General features: G+C 55.1%; 1 protein-coding gene across 16 annotated transcripts; it reads right to left on the reverse strand.

The window, feature by feature from the left end:
- Window positions 1-747: 747 nt before the first annotated feature.
- Window positions 748-27,396, reverse strand: KRBA1 (KRAB-A domain containing 1). 16 transcript variants are annotated; one of them, XM_041753013.1, is made up of 18 exons: window positions 27,134-27,396; window positions 19,151-19,277; window positions 18,622-18,741; window positions 17,796-17,942; window positions 17,010-17,165; window positions 15,843-15,974; window positions 15,512-15,706; window positions 14,279-14,434; window positions 13,456-13,674; window positions 12,881-13,054; window positions 12,332-12,505; window positions 9,834-9,986; window positions 9,098-9,286; window positions 8,190-8,366; window positions 7,971-8,102; window positions 6,826-6,930; window positions 5,963-6,124; window positions 748-4,407 (listed from the first exon to the last, which is right to left on the reverse strand). In XM_041753013.1, the coding sequence occupies exons 1-18, from the start codon at window positions 27,143-27,145 to the stop codon at window positions 3,500-3,502; spliced, it is 3,438 nt and encodes a 1,145-aa protein (XP_041608947.1). In that variant the 5' UTR covers window positions 27,146-27,396; the 3' UTR covers window positions 748-3,499. The 16 variants fall into 16 exon arrangements, with proteins under 16 accessions (XP_041608947.1, XP_041608946.1, XP_041608950.1 ...); XM_041753012.1 differs by having other exon boundaries at window positions 17,010-17,168; XM_041753016.1 differs by having other exon boundaries at window positions 12,332-12,433; window positions 17,010-17,168; window positions 17,796-17,945.
- Between the last annotated feature and the right edge of the window lie 413 nt (window positions 27,397-27,809).

Here is a 27,809-nt window from a genome sequence, read left to right on the forward strand (position 1 = left end):
AAAAATCACTTCTAGTATGGAAGCAGTAAAAGATTTTTGATAGTAAAATACGGTCAGAGAACATATTCTGTATAATCTCATTACTTTTAAATTTGTTTAAACTTGCTCCAGAACTTAGTATATGGTCGCTTTTGTAAATGTCCTGTGTATTCTTGAACAGAATGTATGTACTGTAGTTCTATGGCTCAGTGTTCTAGATATTCATCAATCAAGCCAATTTTATTAGTTGGCTTATTCACGTCTATATCTTTCCTGATTTGTTCTATGAATTTCTGAAAAGGGAAAAAATTAAAATTAAAATTAAAATTTCTGAAAAAGGTATGTTAAAAATTCCCAAATCTGATTGTAAATTTGGGTGTTTTTCCTCCTAGTTCTTTAAATGTTGATGCTAGTAGAGGGAAGATGAAATGATTAAAAACAGACAAAACCCACAACATTGTCAATTAAAAAGAAGACAGGAGAGGTGCCTGGGCGGCTCAGTTAAGCATCTGACTCGATTTTGGCTCTGGTCATGATCTTGGGGTCTGAGATAGAGCCCCCCAGGGTGGGCTCTGTGCTCAGCAGGGAGTCTGCTGTCCCTCTCCCTCTGCTCCTCCCCTGCTTACTCTCTCTGCCAAATAAATAAATAAAATCTTAAAAAAGGAAAAAGGCAAGAAAGAGGGGGGAAAAACAGAACAAGTGAGACAAACATAAGCACAAAATAAGACCATATATTCAAATCTAACTCTATCATAATTATAATACACATAAATGGATTAAGGTCTCTAACTAAACAGAATTTGTCAAGTTGGATTCAAAAATAAAAGCCAACTGTAGGCTCTTTACAGAAGCCACATCTGGAACAGAAAGATGAAAGGTGGAGGAAAGGTGGAGTCAAGTCTGGCCTGGGAGGGAGTGGTGACATCAGGGGACACGGCAGGCAGCAAACCGTGGTTCTTACACCCCCCACCACGACAGCCCCTCTTCCAGTGGACCCTCTGACCGGCCTGAGGCCTGGAGGCTTTGGGGAGCCCGCTCTGATTCTGATAGATTAAGCCCCTTCTTGCTTTTCTGGCAGGCAGCAGAGGGAAGACTTCAAGGACCCCTGAAATGTGGGGTAGGTTTGTATCCAGGTGCACCAGGAGCCACTGGCCAAACTACTTCAGGAATGACTACACAGGGGCAGGCAGGGCTGGAGCCTTCTCCGCTCTAAGCACTAAGCCCCAACCCCTGGGGCCTGAAATTCCTGAGTCCCAAATAGCCCCTCTCTTCCTCTCACCAAAGGGGACCACGTTTCCTCGTGAAGTAGGTGAAGGAGATGCGCGCATTATACTAAACCGCACAGACTTTCTACCAAATTAGTGATTCTAGATTTTCCAGTTAACGACTGAAAGAGGGTTTTGTACTTGGGCGGCAGTGGACCTGTGAGACGAACACACAGATCAGGAAGCTTCTTACTGTTCATTTTATTACTTGTTTTCCACATTCTTAAAAAAAAAAAAAAAAAACTTAAACTTCATGTACGGTGGGATTGGATTTGGACCACTCAGACTGGGCTCACCCTGAACATCCTTGTCTGCAGGGCAGGTGAAGGCTGGCAGGAGGGTCACCCAGCAGAGGAGGGCGCGTGCCCCGCTGCCAAGCACCGACAGGGGTGCCCCTGCAGGCTCTGCCAAGGACAAGCTGTGCAAATGCAAAGTCACTTACACCCTCTGAGCTCGTTTGCTCCTTTACGCCTGCCGTGCAGGGTCTGTATGATGGCTGATACTCAGGAGGTCCACAAACAAAACCTTAAGATGCCATTCAAAGGTGGGTGCTGGGCCACCCCCATGACCGCTGCTGAGAAGGGGGGAGGAGTGCACAAAACCTCTTCCTGCTGACTGCACCCTTCGCCCCCTCCCGGCCCTGTCCTACTCTTTCCATGGTCCCTGAAGCCTGAAAAGCAACGGACTCCTCTTCCTGAGGTCTTTGAATGGAAAGTCTAGAAGTTTTCTGTTCCTTATTCTTTTATCAAGTATGGCTAGATGTGAAGAGACTGCCTATTCTAAACATCTTACTACTGTGATCTTCTAGACCTCAGCTTCTGAGACAGTCATCTTAGGACTTACTCCTGACCTGGAAACATTTCAATGCTTCCCTGCGCATCCCACCCCGCCCTACCCCATGACAGACTGTCAGCCCCAGGCCCTCTCCCTTCCCTCCCACCTCAGCAGGTGCTGCTTCCAGAGGGGCGACCAGGAGCATGGGCCTGGCCCTGTGTGCGTCCCCAGTCCCCTGACCAGGCACAGCAGCCAAAGGACCTTGCTTGTGCAATGGGGCTACAGCCCCTGTAGGGCCTGGAGCCGGCCTGCGCCTCTGCAGTGGCACCTGTGTTCCCTGACAACAGAGCTGACCACATCAGCCCAGCAGGGTGGCCCTGCCTCAGCAACCTGGACACAGACAGTTCCCGAGGATTCCTCACATTTAATTAGGATGGAAGTGGGAACGTGAGCCTGGCGGGGGGGAACAAGCTGACCCTGGGGAAGGACATGAGGCAGGTCCTTCTGGCCTAGAGACGCCTTAGCCATGCTCACTTCTCCCAAGACAAACTCAAGAAGGCATAACCCAGTCTCTTACACGTGTTAGGGTTTGAACTGTGCCCCCAAAATTCATGTTGAAGTCCTAAGTCCCAGCACCTAACAGCAGGAAGGTCAAGTCACAGTGAGGGCGTCAGCATGAGCTGAGTCCAACAAGGTCCCTACAGAGGCAGTATCCCGAGTCGTGCGTACGGGGGTGGACAAGTGGACCAGTGACAGCGGGAGGGAGCCCTGGGGCAGACTCTCCCTCACTGCTTCAGCAGGCACCTGCCCTGCCGCCACCCTGACCTCAGACTGTGGCCTCCAGGCCATGAATGACTACCTGTGCTGTGGTCCGTGGGCCCTGGAACGCGCACTGCTCACCCAAGGGCCCATCTGGGAATTCCGTTCCACAGCGACCTTCCCACCTTTCCAGAGACTGAATTCCCTCGAGGGCGCACAGAGGCAAGCAGATGAGCCCACTGGATGCTCATCCTGGTCACAGAACCGATGGCGGCCCTGGTCCAGCTGCACCGGGGCCCCTTCCAAGAAGCTGAGGGCCTTTCCCTTGGTACCCCTACTTCTCCACTTAGACTCTGCAGGCAAATCCAGCATCAACCAAGGGGCAGGTTTCTCTCCAAAGAACACCCACAGCCCCTCTTGACCAGGAAAGGGAGAGCTGAGCCCTCCTTAGTGCTGAGACCAGGAAGGGCAGGTGCAAGGAGGCAGGGCAGCCGCTGGAGCAGCCAGGAAAACGTGGCATGCATATACGCGCGGGCACCCCAGCCACCTGCAAGCCAGGGCTGTCCCAGTGGGAAGGACAAGCTGGGGAAGCAGCATCTGAATGAACCTGAGCCAAGAAGGCCAGAGGCGTGGCTGAGATGCACACCAAAGAGTGGCCTCCCTGAGCAAACAGCGTCCTGGGGTCAGGGCTGGTCAGGCCAGTGGCAGAACACCCAGCCCCCTCACGGCCCGGAAGCGGGGAAGGTTCGGCTGGAGCAGGTTGAGGGGGTGGGACAGCCCCTAGGAGAAGGGGGCAGGGTCGGGACATCATCAGCAGGACGAAGCTGCTGAAGAAGGTGGCTAGGGGTCCCCCGCCTCGGGACCCACAGTTCCTCCTCGCAGGCTCTCTGGACCCCTGCCATCAGGCTGCTTGCATCCTTGGGCCAGCTGAGGGTCCCAGGTGGCACCACTGCTGCAAACCGTGGTTCTGCATCTCCCCTGGTTGTGAGAGAAGCCATCTGTGGGGGTAAGGCAGTAGGCACTGAAAGGAGGGGTGGACTCTGGTGACCCCCCGTGTGTCCAAGGGAGGCAGGCACAGGCACTCCAGCACGGCAGCTGCGTGCTGAGGAGAGAGGCTGCTGGGAAGGGCTGGAGCTGGGCCCAGAAGGTTCTGCCGTGGGGGCATCTGGCGGCAGCTGAGATACCGGGCGGAACCTTCTGGAGAGGCCCGAGGCGTCACCGGCCCTGCAGCCGTCCGCCTGACCACGCAGGATCTTTGGTTTCGGTCTGGTGGGGCCCTTCTGCCTCCAATAGGGCAGGTGTCTGTGAGCAGGGCCGTTAGACCAGCGAGGTCCCCGGGAGGGGGCCCATGGCCAGGAAGCCTGGCACTTGGACCCAGGGCCACGGGGGCGCTTCCCGAGCCGATCCACCTGGGTCCTCATGGTGGCTACTTCCTGAGACAGGCCTGCCAGGGCCGTGGCGAGCCGATCCAGCTTCTCTGAGAGGGCAGCGCCAAGGCTGCGGAGCTCTGGCTGCAGACCACTTCCGCAGGGGCAGGACTGCGGGGGTGCCTGAGGCAAAGCCGGAGGGATGGCAGCCACAGGGGGCGGCTCAGGCAGGCCTCTGGGAGCCGGCTTCCCGTGCGTCCTTGCTAAAACCAGAGCAGGGACACAAGATGAGAGTTCCTGGGCTGTCAGAGCTGTCTCCCCCTGGGGGGCCCCTTCAGCATCCTCCCCACCCACTAAGGCCCAGCCTCAGGTGGGACGAAGTAACTCGGGCTTGGGAATGTCGATGCCAGTGCTCATGGCATCAAAGGTGGCACATCTCCTGGCTCCTCCCCAAATTCATGGACAGGATAAACCACAGCCTGGGTCTCAAACTCTCCTAGGATGGTAAATGGCCTGCCCACCTTCTAGGAAAAGGTTCAGCAGCTCTCTGTGACACCTCTGAGAGTAAGTGGCATCCCAGACCACCTAACCCTGCCCTACCAGGTCACTAGGCTGGGTCTGGAAATGCTCAGTGGACAGCAGGAGGCCAAGGCCGGAGAGCCTGTGGGAGAGGAGCCCAGGATGGCCAGACCGGCCTGGGGCAGGGAGGCTTTTAGTGCGGTAAGCAGGGGGCTGGTCAGTACCCAGGGCTGCTGGTCATCAGCACGTCCCTCCTGACCTCTACCCCTCCATTCTGAGGTCAGAGTCACAAGATTTTAGATCTTAAATTACTTTTTTTTTTTAAATCACCTAATCCTTTGCTGTAAGGCCCCTTGGAACTGGCCTCCACCCTAGGCAAAAATCACAAGAAAGCCCTGCTACTACCAGGGACTGGTGGGGCAGCCTGCTTTCCCCTCTTTCTCTGCACCCCAGCCCAGCCCTGCCCCCCTCCCATCTGCACCCCAACCCAGCTCTGCCCCCCTCTCTGTACTTCCAGGCTTCAAACAGAGAAGTGGATCCTGGAGCACCACAGAGTGGCTGGAGTGCTACCTGGCCAGGTTCTCCAGGAAGGAGCTAAGCTAAGGGCAAAGATGTTGGCTGTGTGGCAGGTACACTTCTATCTGAGCAGGAGGCAAGGGGTGGGGTCACCTCAGGACAGCTCAGTGCTCTCAGGAAAGCACTGCACGTTCAGAGCAGCAGAACCTGGAAGACAGCACTGGGGCCCCACTAAGCCGCCGGTGGGAGGGTCTGGGTGTGGGTCCCACAGGGAGCTGGAGCCCAAGCCCCACACACCCCCTCCGGGCCCACACACCCCCTCCGGGCCTCTAAGTGTACAGTGAGGAGCTTCCTCATGGCAGGTGTGACACAGAAGCCCAGCTCTTGGCTCCTGGGATGCCCTCAGCCAAGTTGCTCACCATTACTGGGCCTGTTACCTCATCTCTCGAGAAAAGTCTCCTCAAACGCCAGACTTTGATTTTGGGCATTATCTACCCTGGTATCCTTGCTTCTAAAAAGTACCTGTGGGCTTTGATGAAAAAGCCAGCTATTTCTGTAGGAAAACACTGAACAAAACAGCAACCTGGAGTTCAAGGTGAGACCCTTCCTACCTGTGACCCGAATAAGCCTGCAGGGGTGCTAGGTAAAAGCTTTCCCCAGGCTTCTGGCTAGCCTGCCCCGTGAGGAGCTGAGCAGGAGGGAAGGAAGATGGGTGACCACTGTAGACGCTGACCCCCTGCCCACCACCCTGTGCCCTCAGCACTCCTGAAGCCACTGGTTCACCTGCAACACCTGGTCTTCCATTTCCAGGCCCCAGACCCCTGGATTCTTCACTGATCCTGGGCTTCCAGGACAGGGGACCATGGGCAGATCCGAGAAGCTTGCTGGGGCCCGGCCCAGGCCTTTTCTCCGGCTGAGGGGCAGGGCAGGGGTTCACAGCTGCCCCTGTAGAAAGAGCAGAGACCACCTGAGTTGTGGAGACCCACTCTGATGCGTGGATATTGGGACAGAGCCTCAAAAGAACTGAATTTTCAGGGCACCTGAGTGGCTCAGTCACTTAAGCATCTGACTCTGGATTGGGACTCCTCATGATCTCAGGGTCTTGGGACGGAGCTCCAAGTCAGGCTCTGCACTCAGCGTGGAGTCTGCTGGTCTCTCTCCCTCCTCTCCCCCGTACCCCCTGCTTGCATGCATGTGCTCTTTCTCAAATAAATAGTCTTCAAAATTCTTTTTTAAAAATTGAACTTTCAGCTTCTCAAACAATGGTTAAATAGGATGCAAGACAGATATACTGGGCCCTTCAGGGAGTCCAACCCTGGCTGATGGGCCCCCAGGGCATATGTGATGAAGGTGGACTGGACTCTTCTGGAGTCCTCCACAGCAAGGGTGTGACACTTCTAGCTCTACTGCGGGGGGCCAGAAGCGGCAGATGGAGAGGGTGGTGATCTGCAGGCCCCATGCTGGGGGTGGCCCGTAGGCCATGGGAAACTGCTCTGTGCCCAGCCCCCTCTGCCATGTCCCACTAGACCCACTGAGCCATGAGGAACACTGGTACGGCCGGGCCTGTGCAGGAGCCAAGGACCACATAGAGCCACTGGCCTGAGTAGGTGGGGAGTTCCCTTCCCTAACTATTATCCCACTTTTACCTCCTCCAGCACTGCCCAGAGGGCCAGGCCGGCCCGGGGTTTCTGGGTACACGTTTCTCCAGGGCAACTGGGACCTGCCTCCTGTCTTTTCTTCTGCTCTTCCTGCTGGGAGACACACTGGGTCAGGCCTGGACTAAGGAGCCAGGCTGCCTGGGAGAGCAGACACATTTCTGGCATTCTTGACAGGACAACCTCTAAATCCTCCCAGGTGGGTGAACCTCACTGTTGACACAGTTTTCATTTGTTTTCAAATTTTGAAAATGCACATTACTATCACCATCATCGTCTTACATACATACATACGTGTGGACACGCAGCGCAAGTGCCTGACTTGAACCTTTGATCGGTGGGCTATCCATTCAGAAGACACCCATCTCAGACAAACATCGCCAGCTGCGTGACATGGTGACTCGCAAACCCACCCGACAGGGAACCGACCCATAGATATCCCTGCCGACCCATAGATATCCCTCTTTCAGAAGGCCTAGGGTGACATAGCTTTAGATAACTGGCCACCTGAGCAATCCCGCTTCTCCCTCGCTGTGCCCCTAATTCCTGCTCTGATGCTTTAAATTCACCGGTAAAGAGTGAACCCGCCAAACCCAGACACCCCACCCTTGAGTCAAATAAAGGTAGAGTCCCAGGTCCATGCCTGCTTTTCCTCTAGCTCTCTAGCTGCGACCACCCCATGTGCCCCTCCGGGACTGTGGGTAATAAATCCCATTCCTCGAAGTTCCCTAATGGCTTTTGCTTACATATGTCCAATGGTCATAAGAAGCACAAGGACTAGCCCCAGGGATGGTAAACGTCCATGGGGCCCCCTACAAGGGACATGGGCTGGGCAAGTGCCTCAGGCATCCCTCGCTGAGAGTGTCACTACTGACAGGCTGGGACCGATAGTATATATGCATATAGATGTTATTAGCGCATACAATGTGTATGTGTCAGAGAGAACGTACACACCTTAAGTTCATTGCCCTCTAATGAAGCTCACTTGTTTAACAATCCTGGGATCCTATGTCCGACCTTCTCTCACAGACACAGCACAACTCACAGGGAACTCAAGCATGACAAAAGTAGACAACTATGACAAGAGCCAGGCAAAGCGAGAATCCAGGCCCTCTCTCAGGAGCCCCCGCGCTCACCTGCATTGAGGCCGCAGTGGTCCCTGGGCTCTGCTCTCCCTGGGCCTTCACTAGGGCTGCTGCCAGTGGGGGCGCCGCCAGGGCGCGGGGACAGAGGGCCAGGACCCTTGTAGCCGGGAAGGCGGTCCCTCTCTGGCAACACAGAGCTGGTGTCAGAGCAGTGGCTACATCCCCCAGCAGGGATGGCTCCCTGGCCTATTCTGTCCCCCGCAAACTCACCCTGTGGGAACAGCTGCCAGAGCTCGTCTCCTTCTGAGCTGCTGAAGCTAGAGCTGGAGCCGGGGCTGGGGCTGGGGCTGGGACCTGCCAAGCAGGCAAAGCGCAGGGGCCTCCCAGGCAAGATCCCCTTCAGAGAGTTCTCCAGACAGTGGAGTGGGGAGGGCTTCATGGCTGCCCCTGGGCAAATGACAACAGAAGAACATTCTATCCCTTAGCCTGGCGATGGTCAGGAGGACCTTCTGCCTTCATGAACAGGCATGCAGAGCTGGTCCCCCTTCAGGTCAGCTAATGGCCCCACCCAAGCTCGGGAAGACCCTGAACAGCTCTCGCCCTTGCCAGCTTCCCAGGTGCTCTAGAAAGCCAGCGGGGAACATTCCTGAAGTCTCAAGTTCCTGGTATCAGCCTCTAACAGACTGGTTCCAGACAGGCCCCAGGATTAGAGGCAGGCACTTCACTCGGAACTACTGGTCCAAGAGCAGAGACTCAGTCACATCCACGGGAAGCCCCCCAGGGACAGTTTTTTCTTCTGGGAACATTTAGAAACACCACGTTTATCCAGATGAGTCAGACCCTGCCAGCCTGCTCCAGCAGGCCCAGGAAGGAACATGGCTCCAAGTGCACAGGAGCAGCAGCAGAGGGAGACCCCACCACCCCAGCAGCTACTACAACAAAGCAGATAATCAGTCGTCTCCCAGAGAAACCCGGTGGCTGCAGGGAAACCGTCCTCCCCTGTCCTTTCAGCGATCGAGTTTCTGGTCTTCCTCCAGCACACCTCAGGGCACTGCAGCCAGGGGCACTGGGCTGCAATGTGAGGGACAGAGGAGACGGACAGGAAATCTAGTCCCTCGTCGAAGATTTTACTGGGAGGGAAGACGTGCCACCAAATACCAGGGAAGATGTCAGCTCACCATCTTGGAGCCACCTCCATGGCCCCGGCCTGGGAACCCCAGGGTCTTTGAGCCCTCGCTGGTAGCACACAGGGACGGGGACGCTGCTAGAGGTGAGTGCCTGTGGGCTGGCCAGCCGGAAGCTCCTGGTGGGGGCCTCTCCCTGCCCCTGTCCCAGGTGGGCTGGCTCACAGGCCTCGCCTCTCAGCCCTGTTTGAATGAGAAGCCAAGAGGCCTGTCAGCCCTGTGGGGCATGGATGCAAGAAGACACTGGACAGAGGACAGCTTCTGCCCCTGTTGGCTTCTTGGGCACAGGAGCTCCAGGTGTGGGACACATGCCAGCCCTACAGGTGTTCCCGGGAGCCGCCCTCAATCTCCCAGGACCTGTTTATCCCATACCCAGCCCCCTGGACTCCTGGAGGCCCCCCAGCTCAGCCACTGCTCTGGACCAAGGTACACGGGGACAACATAGCCAGGATTGAAAGATACTCCACTGCCAAGGCCCTGGCTCAGGCCTGGACTTGGAGCAGCAGACAGTGGGGCTGGGTATCCTGCCCTGCCTCCACCTACCACCCAGATGCTGGCCACGCCCTTTGGCTTCATGGCCTCACACAAGCCTCTGCCCAGGCCATTTCCAGAGCATCTCCTCCTCTGAGGGCTGGCTGTGGGCCTGCCATCTGCATGGGGAAGCAGGGCTGGCACTGGCAGGGCAAGAGTCGCCTTTCCCTGCTCAGATGCTGGGGAAGCCGTGCTTTACCTTCCTTGTCCGCCGTCCAGTTCTTGGGCTCTGTTCTCTGTGGCCCCCTGTCCCCTGCTGAAGACCAGGACAAGGCTGACTGTGGCCTGAGCACTGGTATCTCTCTGAGACAGTTCTCCAGGCCCTGGAGCGGGGAGCTTCCCACTGGGCTTCCTGGAGAAGAACATTTGCAACATTTGCAATCTTGGGTAGTCAGAGGTCAGCCTCCACAAAGCCCAGGCGCCTTGCCTACACCCTCATGTCCAGGGAAGCTGGGGCCATGGGAGGAGGCACAGGGCACTGGACCTGTCACGCCAGGCACCTGGGCCCAAACACGGGTCAGTCCTGGCTCTGGGCAGACCTCCTTGGCCTGGCCCTGAAAGAAAGCAACCTGTCCCAACCATCTCCACAGAGCCTGGTCAGTGGGCGGTGACAGGGGTGATCAGCCACAGGCACAGGCTGGGCTCCCTCATGACACCCTGCTCCACCTTGGGATGGTTGCCACTATGCTGCCCCGGCCACAGAGGACCAAATGCCATAAGGCTCCCTTGCCTGGTCAGAGGGAAACACTACAGGTGCCCTCACCACAGGTACGATTTAGCAAGCTGAGAAGGCCAACACTAGTGTGTTCACAACTTGAGAAAAAAAAAAATCGCAAATATCCCATTTCTAGTGACAGAGCTGTAGAAGCAGCTGGAAGTAGATGAACCAGAAGTCCAAAAAAGGAAAAGCCCTTTCTACATAAGCTGACATGGTGGCCACATTCTTTCCTGAAGGCGTTTGCTGACGCGGGGCCGACAGGGCATAGAGAGAGAGAATGGGAGTTTCAGACTGCGGCATGGGGCTGGAAAGTTCAACTATAAGAAACCCCAAATGCAGTTACCCTGAGTTCTAAGGCAGCAGAGGGAGCTGGGCTGAAAGCTTGTAGAAGGCAGCATGAACTCTCCTGCGGTTTGCGTTATTTAGGAAGCAAAGTACACCAACAGGAGCTGTGCAAACAAGCACCATGCTAACCCCTATGGATGGACACTGTGCAGCGGTTAGGAGGAACGGGGTGCTGCTAGTGTTCAAGAAACATGCAGAGAAAATTCGGGAAGATGCCAAAGGCAAATGGTAAAATAAAAAGCAGGGTGGAGGTGTGTATATAACACTACCGGCTGTGTGAGGGAACCAGCACTGGGCCATGCAGGGAATGCCCAGAAAGGTAAGAGGACTCAGCTGTGGTGACTTGGGGTGGGGATAAGGGTGGGGGGGTGACATCACCTCTCCTCTATAACCGTTTGCAGCTTTTGAACAAAACCCTGGGATCACCTATTAAAAACCAAAACTTGGAACGCCTGGGTGGCTTAGCGGTTTAGCGCCTGCCTTTGGTCCAGGGCATGATCCTGGAGTCCTGGGATCAAGTCCCACATCGGGCTCCCTGTGTGGAGCTTGCTTCTCCCTCTGCTTGTGTCTCTGCCTCTCTCTCTGTGTGTGTGTCCCTCATGAATAAATTAATAAAATCTTTAAATAAACAAATAAATAAAATAAAATAAAATAAAATAAAAATAAAAATAAAAAATAAAAACCAAAACTTGGGGCACCTGGATGGCTCAGTGGTTGAGCGTCTGCCTGCCTTTGGCTTAGGTCATGATCCTGGGGTCCTAGGATGGAGTCCCGCATCAGGCTCCCTGCATGGAGCCTGCTTCTCCCTCTGCCTGTGTCCTTGACTCCCTCTGTGTGTCTCTCATGAATAAATAAAAAATTTTAAAAACCCTAAAAGTTAAAAAAGAAAAGGTGGCTGCACTTGGGGAGGAAAAAGCCCCCACAGCCAGGGCCAGCCAGGGCCGGGCGCAGGAGTCCAGGCTGCCATGGGCACCAGGGAGGCCCCAGTGCCGCTCTGTAGGCTCCAGCCAGCCGGGGGCAGAGTCCTGGGGGCAGCTCCAGGCCTTCTGCAGACAACAGATGACGCAAGGTCTGGAGGCGAGCAGCAGGGGACCGGGTGTCTGTGGACAAGGCAGACCAAGAGCGCTCAAAGATTCGAGTGGGGGCAAAGGTCAAGAGGGGACACTAGAGAGTCCTGCAAGATTCCAAAGAGGTGTGACAGCTCACCACGGACACCTCCACGCGGGGGGCTGAGGAGAGACATGGGTCACCAGAGACATTCCTTAGGGTGGTTTTACATGAACTCAGGACATTTTTTCCTAAGTTGAAAACATCAGTTTGATGTTATAGGCATTTCCTTGTGTCTGGGATAAGGAAAGAGTTGTCACAAAGGAGACGACCTTCTATTTTTTAAGGGATCTTAGATGTTGTCCTACTCCTTCTGAGCCAAGTCACTAAAACAGATCCTCCACCTCCCCCCCGCCCTGACCCACTGCCACCCTGCAACAAGCCCTGTGTCTGCTCCTGCCCCAACACCCCCGGCTCTGCTCCAGAGGGCACAGCAGCCTGGGCTGGTTGGGTCCGACATGATGGCGGGCAGGGGGCCCTCTCGTCCTTCCCCAGGACTGACCCCAGCCTCAGGCCAGCCAGCTCACCTTTTCCAGGCGGACGCGCCTGGCTGCCCCCAGGGCTCTGGAAATCCAGGTCCCCATCGGTGCTGCTGGATGAGGAGAAGCTGGGAGGGGTGCTGTGGGGACCTGAGGGGAGGATGGGGCTGCCTCTCACATAGCCCTGCAGACTCAGAGCCAGAAGAGGCCCCACAGTCACCTCTGCAGGAAACAGCACAGCTGACATCAGGAGAAAGCCACTAGCCAGGTGGTCCCCTGGGCCCTGGGCTGTGAGTGGGCACCAAGGACACCTACCCCAGAGGATCTCGCACAGGGTCTCCCCTTAGCTTAGTGGCTCAAGCACTAGTTAAACCCACATGAACCCATATGTTGGTCTCATGGGGCTGGAAAGCAAGTAAGAGCCCTCAGAGGGGGTGGCAGACCAGAAGAGTTTAAGTGGCTCCCACCACATTCTGGAACTGTTTGGGGAGAGGCATCAGTGAGAAGCTAGGAAGGCCATGCACCTCCAGAGGCCCAGGATGAGGAGCGGGGGACCCACCAGCGTCCTCAGCACCCTGAGCCCAGAGCCCCATTTACCTTCACTGTGTGATCTGCAGGACTGTAGCTGGGGCCTCTGGGACCCGGGGTCTCCTGGCTGAGGGCTCTGGAATCCAGAGGCTGCCGGCGGCTGGGGAGGTAACGACCCACTCAGGGGAATGCCCTTCAGACAGGCCTCCAGGGCTTCCAGGGGTGAGCTCGAGGCACTGCTGGCTGGGACAGGGGAGATGGCTCTATCACCATCTCAGGCACATTCCCCTGGCCCAGCCCTAGGCTGGCTGCCCCAACCTGCCTTCTTCAGGGATAACACCCTTGAGGGGGACATGGATTAGCTCTCTCGTCCTGCAGGGTAATGACACGATCTGTACCCCAGCCCAGGGGCCGGGTGGACAGACCCACATGTTATGTAGTGGGGCCAGCTTCCTGACAGATAGGAAATCTCTGTAAAACAAGAGTCTCTACAACGGAAGGCTCCTGGATGAGGCGGCTATGGGTGAACAGAGGGGAAGTCACTGCCTGAGAAGGACAGCCAGGTCCTCCCTCCATTAGCCAGCAGAGCCTCGGTGGGGCCGAGAATCCCACTGGAAGACTTGAGAGATGCCCCCAGGCCTCACCTTGAGCTACGGGGCCCCAGCTGGGCACTTGGCCCCCTCTGGTCTCTCCGTCACCCCCCTGGCTGCTGGTAGCAGAGGGGCTGTGGGTCCACTTGCTGAGCTGACAGGATGCAGGTGCCAGGGGGCTCTGGGTCCAGCCGTCTTCCATCTTCACCACAGACAGCACATGGCCAGCTCCAGGACCAGGGCCAGGAGGAGGGGTCTGGAGGGGTCGGGGCCCTGTGGGAAGACCCCATGAGACCTTTATAGGGTCAGGACCAAAGCCCCTGGCCTCCACAGCAGTCTCTAGCTCCAAGGCGGTCACCCATTAAATACCAGCAACTCACCCTCCCATCATGCCCTGGTCCCTCTGGGGTGCCTCCAGAGGCTTCTACTGAGGGATGTCACATCGGCTTCCTCAGTGGCACCAAATCTTTCCTCCAAGGCTGGTGAGCCTGTCTCAACTCACCTTTCTCAGCAGTGTGAGAAGCTGCAGTGTATGGAGATGCTACCCCAGTCCACATAAACATGACAACATGACAAGAACGCCCAATTCAAAAGTATGCCCCAAGGGTCTGTGGGGCCAGCACTGTTCTCAGCCTCCCCTGCCTACACTTCCTCCCTTCTGGAACTTTTAGCTCTCCTCTAACAGCCAACCTGGATCATGAGCACGGACAGATGAAACACCTCCTACATGCCCAGCTCTGTCTACAGGGAGAGTCCCTAACGCAGCATCTCTGACCTACACAGGAGGTGAGGGCCTGAGGGCCTGATGTGGAGCCCTGCTTGGAGCAGGGGAGGGGGGTGGCCCTGGGACCATCCCTGCCCAGCCACAGGCATTTACCTCCAGAATTCCTTTGGCAGGCCCCTGGATCCTCCTGCAGCTGTGGGTCCCCCACTCCTGAGGGGCCAGAACGTCTGTGCCGAGCCTCCGGGATCTCCTTCAGACAGTTCAGCAGACCCTGAAGGGGACAAGCCCCAGAAACTGCCTCTGTCTTCACTGTAGGAAACAGGAACATATTTTCACCCTGAGCCCAGTCACAACAAACAACAAAAGGTAGACAATCCAGGTAAGGGCCAGAAATCTGGAAATGTGGGTCTTTTTGCAACTCATTTAGATTGGCACAGGCCATTGTCTTCTTGGTGTTTGGTTTATAAATGCCTGTCCCGGGGCGCAGGGGCAGTACAGGCGGCTGAGCACCTGACTCTTGGTTTCTGCTCAGGTCATGATCACAGGGTCATGGGATAGAGTCCTGGGTCTGGCTCCACACTCAGTGAGGAGTCTAAGACTCTTTCTCCCTCTCTCTCTGCCCCTCTCCTCACCACCTCCCTCTAAAATAAATAAACAAATCTAAAAAAAAAACAAAACAACAACAACAAAAAAACAACCTGTTTTCACACCCAAACCAGACAGCTGGAGGGAGGGAAGATGTGAGAGCACAGTACCAAGGTAGGGCACGTGGCGTCCCTGCCAGCACACGGGAAAGGAAGTGAGCTGACAGGTCCCTATCTGCCCTCGGAGCTTCTCTCTGCAGAGGACCGAGCTTTTCTCACACTCACTCACACATGTATATTACTGTATCCTAGCCTCACTGTACCTGAAGGTGGGAACAAGTATCCCCTTTTACAGATGGGGAAACCAAGCCTCAAAAGCTTCAGGAGGCTTTCCTAGTCTTTGCAGCTAACAGGCACCAGGCTCCAGGACGGGGCTCCTGCCCCCACTGCACCACCCAGTCCCTCCCGCCCCCTGCCGACTCTACACACCCACTTAGAGTCAATGCAAAGTGACATTCAGCAGCTCCTCCTGAGAGGTTCCATATTAGGACAAGTAAAAATCACAAAAGGATCCAGGGAAAAGTGTTTTTGAGTTTCCTTCTACCAGCTGACCAAATGTCATTCTGCTAAGAAAGCCACCTGGATCTGGAAATAGGAAATAGGAAATAGTGGAGCAGGCGTGTTGGGAAGGTTCCTTTGGGAAGACATTGTACTTACAGAGAAACAGCTACAAAAAGGCAAATCGAGCCTTTCAGAGGCTTCAGAAACCTTGGCCTGAGGAGACAGGTCCCCAGGGACTCACCTTCCCAGGGTGGGCTCCCAGGCCCCAGCTCCACTCTGGTTAGCTGAGAGGTGCCCTGGCCAGGGACAGGAGGTGGCAAGCCTGGAGACACCTCAGGGTGCTGGGGCCCAGGCATGAGGATTTCCTTCAGGCAGTTGATAAGGCCTTCCAGGGGGCTGTTCCCAGGAGAGAGTCCTATGGCACCTGCAAGACCACCTGTGTGAACAGGGACAACACCTGCTGCGTAGGGCTGTCAGGGGGCCTGACACACCTGTGTGAACTGAGCATACCTGTTTCCCTTCCCCGCTCAGCTTCAGGGCACACCCCACTCTCAGCAGAGCCAGCCTCTCACCTGTCCCCAGGGTCCCTCTCTCCTGTTTTCCATTCTCCTTCTTCCTGCTGGAGCTAGAGGTAGGAGGGCTGGGCTCCCCAGCTAGGGCTTCTGGGCCTTCCTTCTCTGTAACTCTTGGTTTGTCAGCAGTTTCTGTTACATGAGAGACAGAAAGAGGAGACCCCTGGGTGGCTCAATGATTTGGTGCCAGCCTTGGGCCCAGGGTGTGATCCTGGAGTCCTGGGATTGAGTCCCACATCGGGCTCCCTGCATGAAGCCTACTTCTCCCTCTGTATCTCTGCCTTTCTCTCTCTCTCTGTGTCTCTCATGAATAAATAAATAAAATCTTTTTTAAAAAAAAGGAGAGACAGAAAGGTCTTTCTAACCCTAGCTCCTGACTGAGAGGAACTGCCCCAGATCGGTCCCGATAGAGGGCAGGCCTCTTAGTCCCTGCCCCCTATCCCATCCCCAAAGGGCAGCCAAGTCCTAGAAACTTGCATTTGTGGCAGAGTCAGTCTCTGCAGGCTTATCCCAGGAGTCTGTCCTGGCACAGGCATTATATTTTAAACACCAAGACTGCTTGCTCTGAATAACCCAGAGCCCCCCAGTTCCAGCCTCTGACTTTGGCTCAATAAGTGAGTCCAGCAGCCTTGACACGCAGGACCCAGTCTTGTACTCCCTCTCCCTCTGCTGCTCCCCCCACTTGTGCACTCACTCTCTCTCTGTCAAATAAAGAAATAAAATCTTTAAAAATAAATAAATAAAATATTTTAAATAAAAAAACAGATATTCCAACAAATACAAAATTTGCAAGAATCTTTTAAAATACAATCAGACTCTACAGAGAAATTCTAGTGGCTGCCCTTGCCCTCCTCTGCTCTTGGGGCTGCCTTGGTGAGAAGGTCTGAGACTCAGAGCAGGTGCACACAAGTGTATTCCTGTGCCGATGGGCCTGCATGTTCCCTAGGCCTGCGGTGCTCTGCAAGCAGGGCTGGGAGAGAGACTGCTCAGGGGCCAAGCATCACACTTCCTCTTTGGTCTACAGACAGGGGCCTTTGTCCTACTCTTTGGGGAGCTGGCCCGCATTAACAATAAGGGAAACTGAGTTCCAGGGACAATGAAGAGAGCACAGAGTCCAGTCTGCCTGACTCCAGGGTCAGAGGCCTGGCCCCGCTGGGTCACACTCACTGATGGGGAGGGGGCTTCCCTGTCCACCGGCTCCAGGCAGGCCACTGGATGATGAGCTGCTGCTGGATGTGGCAGCCATGCTGGGCCAGCCAGTAGGTGTTTCTGGAAGGCAGCTGAGCAAGCCTCCGAGAGGGTAAGTCTCCACGGTCACAGCTGCTACTGGGGAGGAGGAGGAGGACACCCGAAGCTAGATTTAAGCCCAGCAAGGGGTATGCCCCCAAAGTTGTCCCATCTGGGCCTTCCTTGCCCTGTTCCATTACAATGACCCAGATGTCAGCATCCTCTGCATCATCATTCCTGGGCTCTGAAACATTGATTCAGAGTCTTGTTCTGATGAGACCACCTCACCCCTACTTTCTGGGTCATCTACCATCCACTGAGCAGGCTCGAGGGCCAGGGCTGGTGGGGACAGACACCTCGAGGAGGTATAGTCTGAGAGCTGAAAGCACCAGCTGAACAGAGCAGGGTTAAGGACCAAGAGTCTGGTGATGTGGGAGGAGCACAGGCTGGGGTGGGGGGACTGGGCCCCACTGGCCATGCTGATGGGGCACAGCCTCATCTAAGAACAGGGACTGACCTCACCCGCCACACAGCCCTGATGGTGTGGCTGAAGCCCTGGAGAAATGGGCACGAGAAAGGCCAGGAGCCAGTCTCACCCATGACCCATTCCTTCTTGGGGGCAGACGTGCTACTGGGCATTTGTGCAACAGATGACCCTAGCTAGGGTCTGGCCGGGGCTAGGCAGGCACCCGGCACCCAGCTGCGACTCTACTTCGCCTGACTTACCGTCAGGGCTGCCCCGTTCCCTGTCCAGGCTGACAGCTCCACTCCCACTCTCGCCCTCTGGGCTGACCTCCCCAAACAGGAACTCTGGAATCTCCTTGACCAGCTGCACCAGGGCGGTGAGGTGAAGGCTGTGCGGGGGTGCTCCTCCTGCTGGAGAGGCCACAGTGAACCCCCACGCCCTCTGTCAGCTTGGCACTCACGCTCTGCGCACAACTTCAAACCAGCATTTCCGTGAGTAGCAGCAAAGGAAAAACTGAGGTCCCTGAAGTGAGAAGGATCTGCCCCAGGGGACAGCCAGGACCAGGGGCTGGGAACTCCAGGTACTGTCCCTCGGTACCCGGTACCTCTTGGAGGGGAATGCCAAGGAGAGCTGCTCCCTCCCACCAGCCAGACCCTCTGGCACTCCTACCCTCCCAGCCTAACCAGGGCTAGGCCCGTGGGCCACATCCCCCATCCAAGGCCTCCAGAAGTCAGCCCTGTGGCAGCACTCAGGAGCTGCCAGCTGGCTCTGTATGGTGGGTGGCAGGAAGAGGGCTTGAGTAGGGGACGCTCTCCAAGAGTGACCCCAGGTTTCTTCCTGGCTTTGTATACAATGGCAACAGTGTTCCAGGTTCACACTGTTCACACTGGGGGGCAGGGAGGGAAGTGGGCAAAGGGTGAAAGGTCTCAGAGAGGTTTGGGTATACAGCATGGCAAGGGCTGAGGTCACAGCATTCCCTGAGGAGTAGAGCCAGGGGCTGAGGACCACACAGTGGAAGGGACAAGGCTGCCCAGGGGGACCAGGATACCCAAAATGGCCTGTCCCTCATCTGCCAAGATTACTCACCCAGGGGGCCTCCTCCCCTAGGAGGCTCCTGTCCCTCACCAGCATAGCTCCTGCCTTCCATGGTTCCTCCAGGCTCCGTAGGAGACAAGAAGGCAGAGAGGGGGAGTCGCTCAGCTGTCCCTGGGAAAGAAAAGAAGGAGGCACAGCCCCCTGGGAATGGAAGTCGGCCTCCACCCACCTACCACAACCACGCAGGCACCTGTTTACAGGTGTGTTTGTGTGGTCCTCCAAACCTCAAGAACCGTGGGGCCACCAGATGCTCAGAGACCAGGCTGCTCAGTGTTCCGCCCATTCTGGAGTGCCCCAACTGAATCTTACCCAGAACCCTGGGGCAGGCTATCAAAACAACGATGGAACAAAAGATCAGTGAGGCCCCCAGGTCAGTCTGAGGCTGTTGGAACATCACCTCAGATGGCATTCATTTTGTTGGTGAGACTAAGGCCTGGCAGGCCCTGGCTGATTCAGGACTGGCTTGGTCCTGGATCGCTCGCCTCCTGTCACTTGTCAGCGGGGCCAGGCCGCTCCTTACCCAGGGAGCGCAGTGTCTCATAGTTCTCCTGCATCACGTCCCGGTAGAGTGCCCTCTGCCCTTCGCCCAGGAGCTGCCACTCCTCCTCGGAGAACCGCACCGCCAGGTCCTGGAAGGCCACGGACACCTGTGGGCACAATCTCGGGGGAGTTGGGGGTTCCCTCCCAGCACCACCAGTCTCTCTGTGTCCCCAGGTGTCCACCAGGAAGTGGGGAGCAGTGAGAGTATGGTGCGGGCCTGATGGGTGGGAGCAGGTGAAGGCAGGGCGGGAATGTGCTCAAGACACAGTGCTGGGGTTTGGACTGTGTCCCCAAAAATGTATGCTGAAGTCCCTCCCCTCGTCCCCCATGAACGTGGCCCTATTTGGAAACATGTTCCTCACAGATATAGCTGAAGAGGAGCAATAGGGTCACACAGGGAGGAGAAGGCCAGGTGACAATGGATGCAGAGAATGAAATGACGCAGCCACAAGCCAAGGAAAAGGCAGAACCAGCAGAGGCTGTAGGAGATGGGAAGGATTGTCCCCTAGAGCCTTCAGAGGGAGCCCACCCCTCCACCCCCGCCCCACCATCACCACCCTGGTTTTGACTCCCTGGCACAGGGAGAGAATCCACCTGCTGGTAAAGCCTGCCTGGTGTGGTTCTTTGTTACAGCAACCCCCCAGGAGCCCTCACACTCCGTGACCCTCAGCCTGGGCCTAAGAAAAGGTCAACTCCAGGCTGGGAAGCCCAGCCAGCCCTAAAGTCACCATGCTGGAGAGTTACTGGAGGTAATAAGCAACCTTGGCCTTGAATGTGCAAGGCCCTGGGTTCCTATCACTACAACATTAAGACAAGATACACATAAAACAGGTAAGTCTGATAAGGAACCAAACACTCCATACTCTTAGTGGGGGATGACCCAACAGCCAGGAATCAAGCAAGCAAAATGTTTATGCGGCCCCTCCCAGCCCCACAAGGAAGAAAGCGAGAGAAAACACCTCAAACAGCTTGGCAAGTCTAGAGGAGGCAGATCCTCCTGTACCAGGACAGACAGACGGCCGTGTGACTGGGAATGAAGAAAACCAGCAGCCAATGCACCTGTACTGGTGGCCCTTGATCCTCAGACCCCAAATCCTATGGCCACAGTTCTACAGACCCTCTGGCCCAGCCAGGTCAGTGCTGGTGTCCAGCTGTTCTGCTGGACTCCAGGCCCGTGCTGGGCTGAGCCTGCCCTCACTTCCCCGGCTGAACTTGACCTCCAGGGCCACGGCCAGCCACAGTGACCCCCATGACCTTTTACCACCAAGCCCGTGCAGCCCGTGGGTACTATGCACTGCAGGAACCCATCCAGGCCTCCATGCCTTGGTCGCCACACTCCCCCATTCTGGCCCCCTCCCTGACCTCTCCACTCTTCACCCCTGTAGGCTTGCAGCTCTTCAGCCTGTGGCCCACTCTGCAAGGAAGGGCTCTGAAGAGACCTCGGATCATCCTTGGACAGTATCCCCTGCTTTGTAAGACATGAGAAACATTCTGTCCTCACTTCTTTAAAAATCATCCTTATGTGGGCATTAAAATGGTGATCAGACCCTAAAAGATTACCTGCGTCTGAGAGGCATGCACTTAAAATTACAGCAAAAATGAACTTCGTGCAAATTAAGCAGAGTATCAATTATGGGAAGGGTCCCTCTGCTGTAGAAACAGATGCTAAACTCTTTGTAATTAAAATTATTGAACAAAATGAAAACATTCCTAATAACACAAAGAAGTTAATCTACTGCCTTGTTTCATCAACTCAAGTCGGCAACTTTAAAAACCATCGCTGCGGACAGCCCTGGTGGCTCAGCGGTTTAGCACCACCTTCAGCCTGGGGTATGATCCTGGAGACCTGGGATCGAGTCCCACATCAGGCTCCCTGCATGGAGCCTGCTTCTCCCTCTGCCTGTGTCTCTGCCTCTCTGTCATGAATAACTAAATAATATTTTACAAAATAAAAACCATCGCTGCTAACCTTGGCATTGTCACTGATGGCATCTGCTCCCCACACACCTCTTACCTTCTGACAGCTGGCACCACCACATGGTCACAACTGCCCTCCACTCTCCTGCTGAATTGGTCAGGGCCCTGTCCACACACCTGGCTGGAGGCAGCCTATCCACAGACTACCTGCTTTCAGTCCAGAGGCTCCCAAATGCCCTCCTGCCCACTTGGCCAGCCAGCAGACCTTCTGGAAGTCATCTCCACCCTGATAGCCCAAGTATAGTTGCTCCCTTTCAGGAACACATTCAGACACCCTCAAAAACATCTCTCAAAGAGCTATCCCCATTTTTCCTGGACTTTGGACAGATACAACATAGCCAATGGTAGGGTCTATGCGGAATAGCTAGAGGATCAGGCCTGAGGCCACTGTCCCTACAAGGTTGGCCTTGGGCTACTGTTGGGGAACTTGGATTTCAGGAGGGTGGTTTGCTGGGCCAACTATTTGCACAGCGTGGTTCATGCTGGGCATCTACTTTTGCTCTGGGACTCTGGTCTGTGTTAGGTGGAAATAGCCACATGACCAGCCACCAATGGAAACCCTGAGCGCTGAGTCTCTAGTGAGCTTCCCTGGTAGACAACATTTCTTTTCATTCATTTCTTTCTTCCTTTTTTTTTAAAGTAGGTAGGCTCCATGTTGGGCATGAACTCACAACCCGGACATTAAGAGTCACGTGCTCTACGGACTAAGCCAGGTGCCTCCCTTAGTAGACCACCTTTCACACCAGCCATCACAACTTAGCCGGAAGAATTATGTACATCCCATGTGATTCCACTGGGAGAAGACTCTGGAAGCTCACACCTGGTCTCCTGTATATTTTGCCCAATGTGCCTTTCATTTTATTTTGCTTTGTGTCCTCTCACTGTAACAAATCACAGCTGTGAATATGAGTCTATGCTGAGTCTTGGGAGTCCTCCTCGTGAAGGACTTGGGCCCCAATACAGGGTCCCCTTATATTTCCTGACAAGACACAGACACTTGAGGGCTCAGAGTACGCCCCCACCTGGCAGGGGACCTCATGGCCCAGCCTTGTTCTAGGTTTGAAACCTCATTTCCCATTGCTCAAGCCACTCCCTTCCATCCCAGAGCTCATGGCCCACCTGCCTGGCTCTGCTCTCTGGTCTCTCTGCTCCTCCCAGCTACACTCCCACTCTTCTCTCTCTCCTAGGCTGGGGAACGTCAGGGCTGATGGAGCAGGGGGACACCTCAGTCAGAAAGTCCTCATCTGCACAGTAGTCCCAGAACTTCAGACTTGTCCCAACTGGCCCAGTGTCAGAATGGGCACAAACACTGTCTTATTGGCTAACCACATGTGTTTTTGCTTGAACGTTTCGGTCACTATGTTTAAACATACATAGATGCTGTTGTGATGAGTACGTGCACACCCTTTAAAAGTAATACTGAACTGATTTTAAAATATTTGCAAACACTACAACTGAATGTACTAAGTATACAACTATGTAGGGTTCGGGGGAGTTTTCAACATTAAGGAAGAGGATCCCAGAGTCAGTGAACAAGGTTGGAACCCCCTATTTATCACCCCACTCACCCACTGCTCTGGAGGAGGAAAGGTGGGGAGGGGCAGGAAAGGGCCAGTGGGCTAGTTATTCTGCTGTCTTTTGTTTGCCACACAAAAATTTATTAAACTCCCACTCTGGCCAATACACCAGAACAAAATAAGGTGTCCCCAGGATCCGGAAACTAGTCAAACCAACCCCACAGGAAAGATTAGCCATATGCAGGAGGGGGCCCGAGCCACCGGCAGACATGTACAGTCTGGGTGCCCTACCAACATCAGGCTCTGTACCTTCGAAACAAGAGTTCTACCCAAAACACACCCCCAGGAGGCCAGTAAGAAGAGACCAGTCAGGGTGGCCACAAGGTTCGTTTCCTCTTTACCTTTTGGTAGCACAACACATGGCTGGCTCACCAGGTCCAAGTGAGCTCCAGGGAAGGTCATGCTGATATCAGCTACTGAGCATGGAGGATCTTCTTTCTACCAAGGCCACTTCCCCAGCCCGGGATATTAGCTGATAATCTCCTGTGCCCTCTCTATGGGACATAGCTCATGTGAACTGAAGCCAGCCTGAACATCTCCCATCTGACAGTGACAGCCGGAGATCACAGGCATGTGGCTACTTCTCTGAAGGCAAGGTTTCCCTGACACATGCTATCCTACATGTGGTCCAGGTATGTGAGACACTCAGCCTACCTTGGCTCTACCTGCTTGAACCAAGCTTGAACACTCACAGGTTACTGGCACTCTGCTAGATACTGAGATGTGTCCTCACAGGCTCTATTGTCAAGGTACCCAAACATCAGAAGTGTGATCCTTCCTTTCCGAGCATTTCAGAGCTCTCGTTGATTAACAAGGCGGATCTCCGCAGGCAGCTGGTCAGACCAGTTGGTAGAAAAATCACAGCGCTAAGTCTAGGACTGGGATCTCTGAACTGAGATCTTAGTGCCTTTTCTGCTCTGCTTAATTGTGACTATCACCAGTAATCTTGGTACACCTTAAGAAAACAAGCATCAAACATCTAATTTTATTTTTTTTTTTAATTTTTATTTATTTATCATAGTCACACAGAGAGAGAGAGAGAGGCAGAGAGAGACACAGGCAGAGGGAGAAGCAGGCTCCATGCACCGGGAGCCCGACATGGGATTCGATCCCGGATCTCCAGGATCGCGCCCTGGGCCAAAGGCAGGCGCTAAACCGCTGCGCCACCCAGGGATCCCCAAACATCTAATTTTAGAAATTATCATTACCCAGTAAAGTTTGTAGTGGCAGATCTTGAGTACAAAGAAATGTTCCTGTTGACACTGCTAAATGGCAGAGTCCAAATGGCACTGCTCTGGCTGGGGCGGGGAACATAGGAGGAAGGACCCAGCAGAGCCATGTGACAGTTCTGGGGAGCTAGTTTATCCCGAGATGTCAGCAGACAAGTTCTCTGTTTAACAAACGGAGTGAAAAATACTCTCTCCTCGGCCTTATCAGAAGCTTTTTAGAACATAATGACTGAAAAAATAAAAGTGCTTTTAGGTTCAAATGATTGACTTCAAGTTCCTTTTAATTAGGTCTGACTTCCCTGCCCCATCCTTGATTTACTAAATCAGCAGTAAGCCCAGAAATCTAGGTTTTCAAGCCTCCTGTGACTCTGACAAATTCTTAGTTCAGAGCCACAGGCCAGAGGAGCACTGCAGCCCTGTCACAGGTTGGAGGCCTGCCCAGCCCTGCTGGAAATGAAACATATGCTGGGGCACAGACCCCTGAAAACAGGCTTGGCCCTCCTTCTTCCCAGTAGCCAGCTCTCAAATGCTGTGCACTTGTGAACCAGAAATCAGACAACTGCCTAGAACTTTAAAGGGAGGGATCTTTTTTTTTCTTTTTAGATTTTATTTATTTATTCATGAGAGACACAAAAAGAGGCAGAGACATAGGCAGAGAGAGAAAGCAGGCTCCTCCCAGGGAGCCTGATGCGGGACTTGATCTCAGGATCCCGGGATCATGCCCTGAGCGGAAGGCAGACACTCAAATGCTGAGCCACCCAGGTGTCCCGGGGCAGGGATCATTTAATGCTGATTTCCACCCAAAACAAGATGGCTCTTCAATTCCTCCTTGAAGAGAATTTCTCCTTCAGTAATGGGTGGCTCACCACATTCCCAGCAGCTGGTCCTATCACTGGCCCAATGTGGCATTTAAATCCTGGATGTAGGGGTGCCTGGGTGGCTCAGTTGATGAAGCATCTGCCTGCAGCTCAGGTCATGATCCCAGAGTCCTGGGATCAGCAGGGAATCTGCTTCTCCCTCTCCCTCTGCCCATCCCCCTGCTTGTGCGCTGCACTCGGTCTCTCTCTAAAATAAATAAATAAATAAAATCTTAAAAAAGAAGTGCTGGACACACAGATGAGCTACTGCATGGGAGTTAGGGCTGGACTTCAGGAACCAGACTGCTAGAGTTCCAATCCCTGCTTTGCTCCATATTAGCTATGGGACCTTGCTAAACTACTTAACCCACTTGGGCCTCGGTGAACTCATTTATAAAATCAGGATCATAATGACCTACAGCACAGGGATGTTGTGAAAAGTAAGTGAATCAACATAGGAAAAGAGGCTAGAACAAATACTGGGATGGAATAAGGGCTATTAGTGTTACATGGCCAAATCTGTCTGCCTGACGTCCACCTGCAGGTCAGAGCCTGCCACCTCCAGCTACACAGAATGGGCTCTTCAGCACACTGCTACTCCTGACTTTGCCTCTTTATCTCCTGGCTAAATATACCCAACTCTTTTAGACAGCTGGAAGAGATGGATTCCAGGTCTTTCACCATCTTAGCCTCAAGACAAATTCTCCAAAACAAAGTTCTTATGAAATGGAAATGGGAACTGACTATGGCCAGAATAGGTGGTTCAATCAATGGCCTCCCTCTGCCCAGAAAAGGTGGAGGACAAGTGGGTAGTATGTGTATCAGGGAGTGAGCAAACATGAGTGTGCAAACATGTAAGGCACCAATGCTTGCCTCAGAGGATGGAAACACACTGTTGTCTTACAGTCTGGACCCACTGTCCTCCCTGGGCCCTACTTCAACTCCTTTGGGCTTTCAGGTCTGCCTCCCTCCCTCAACCAACAGGAGAAAAGCTTTCTGGATTGACCCAGGGCTGTTGTTAACTGTGCAGCCTCTGAGCTCACTGCCACCATGCTGTTCCTCCTAAAACATTCCTCCTTACCCTGTCACTAGCCCAACAAGAAAACCACAGCTTTGGTGCCCACAGGACCTGTCCATCTTTCCGCACTCCTTCCCAGCCTAGATCCATTCCCCCAGCATGCCTCAAGTTTGGGTTCCCAGTCTGGACCCTGCACCCTGCTGCTCCCACTTATGGGCTGTGCTCACACATCCCTGGCCTTTGGGGAGTCACACTGGATAGGAAGACAAGAGGCCTTCCCTGTAACTCTCTCTCTGACTGTTATCTACCAATCCCCAAAGCCACTCCTACCTACCTTCTCTGTGAGGCTACACAGTGTGAGGATGCATCCTACTTGGAATATCAGACCTGAAGGACTGGTGGTCCAAATCCCTCATTTCGTAGAAGAGGAAATTGCAGGAGAGCTTAGCACGGGACCAGTGGGCATACCCGAGCAAGGGTATCCTTGGGCTGCTTTGCTGCACAGCCAGAGCTGCAAGGAAGGCCGCCCCTGCTCCCACAACATCTGGTTTTCCTGGTTTCTCTCCAGATTGCAGGCCATGAATGACTGGAGGTTCTGGCTGCAGGCGGCTAGGTCTGGCCACAGAATGTCCCAGCCGCTATCCCAATACCAACCCACCTCCAAACCATGGAGTCTACAATTGGCTGAGGATGGCCCAAGTTCATGGCCACCAAAATTACAGAACTGGCTCCAGGCGCCCACCCAGAGGAACTGCAACAACTCCCCATTGGTACCATCATGTTTTCCTGGCATCTTCCCAGTCCCGCACACCACTCCCCCAAACTGCCAGGCTGTGACAGATGTGGCTCTTCCTCCAGCTCTAGAATCTACACACCTTACCTGGTGGATAAAACCTGGGAGTTTGTTTCATGTCCCCTCCCCCAAGGATCCAGGATCCTACCCAGAATAAAAGCATCAGATTTACGCCTTCCCCTGAGGCCTTGATGCCCACGGCTCCCAGGATAACTAATAATTAAAAGAAGCCAGGCCGAGGGAGGGCGACGCGTAACCCCAAGGAACGAGTTTCCGCAGGTGGAGACAGGCTCCGCGCACAGGGCACTGGGGGTCAAGGGCTGGGGAGGGCGCCGGGGGTCGTCCGAGGACCTAGACTCCTGCGCACCAGGCCCGTCGGGCCGAGCGCAGCCCGATACCAAAGTTGGTGGATGCCGGGGTCTTTGCCCCCCCGCCGGGGGACCGCTCCACGCCGCGCCCAGCTGACCCACCGAGGCGTGGGTCGGTCCGTCTGTCCTCCCGGTTCGCCTTACCTGGCGCGCCATCCCGGGACTCAGCCTCCGCGCTCAGCTTCCGGCGCGGCCCGCGGCGCCCGCTCCTCGACCGCAGACTGTGCCGCGACCCTCGGCGACAGCGGCGACCGAGGTCAGCGCGGGAGGAAGCACGGCTGGGGTCACGGGCAGCGGGGGAGAGGCGAGGCTGGGCACGGCGCGGCCGCCGGACGCCCCCCGCTGCAGGAGGGGTGGTCCGGCTTCCGCCCGGAGACCCCCGGCCTCGGCGGCCCGCTGGGCGCAGGCGCGAACTACACTTCCCAGAGGGCGCCGCGGCGCGGGCCGGGGGGCGGAGCCGGGGGCCGTCTCCCCGAAGCCTCCTCCCGACCTGCTTCTCTCAGGACCCCAGGAAACCGCGGGGAGGGGCTCCGCGCCGGGTCCCGCCTGGTGGCCAGCTTGCGGGTGTGTTTGTCCGAGGTACGCATCCGTCCGTCATCATCCATCCATCACCCATGCGTGCATCCAACAGTTACTGAGCGCATCCTCTGTGCCGGGTGCGGATGCTCAGATGAAGCGGGACCCGCCTCTCCCAGAGATCACATCCCGTAAACCGACCGTTTCCGAGGCCACGGGGAGGTGTGTGTGTTGGGGGAGGGGGCGGGGGGGCTGCAGGGCGGACGGCGCGGCCCCGCGGTCTGCGGTGGGTGCCAGACCCCCC

Source organism: Vulpes lagopus, chromosome 4 (genome assembly GCF_018345385.1).
Source record: "Vulpes lagopus strain Blue_001 chromosome 4, ASM1834538v1, whole genome shotgun sequence".
Lineage (NCBI taxonomy): Eukaryota > Metazoa > Chordata > Mammalia > Carnivora > Canidae > Vulpes > Vulpes lagopus.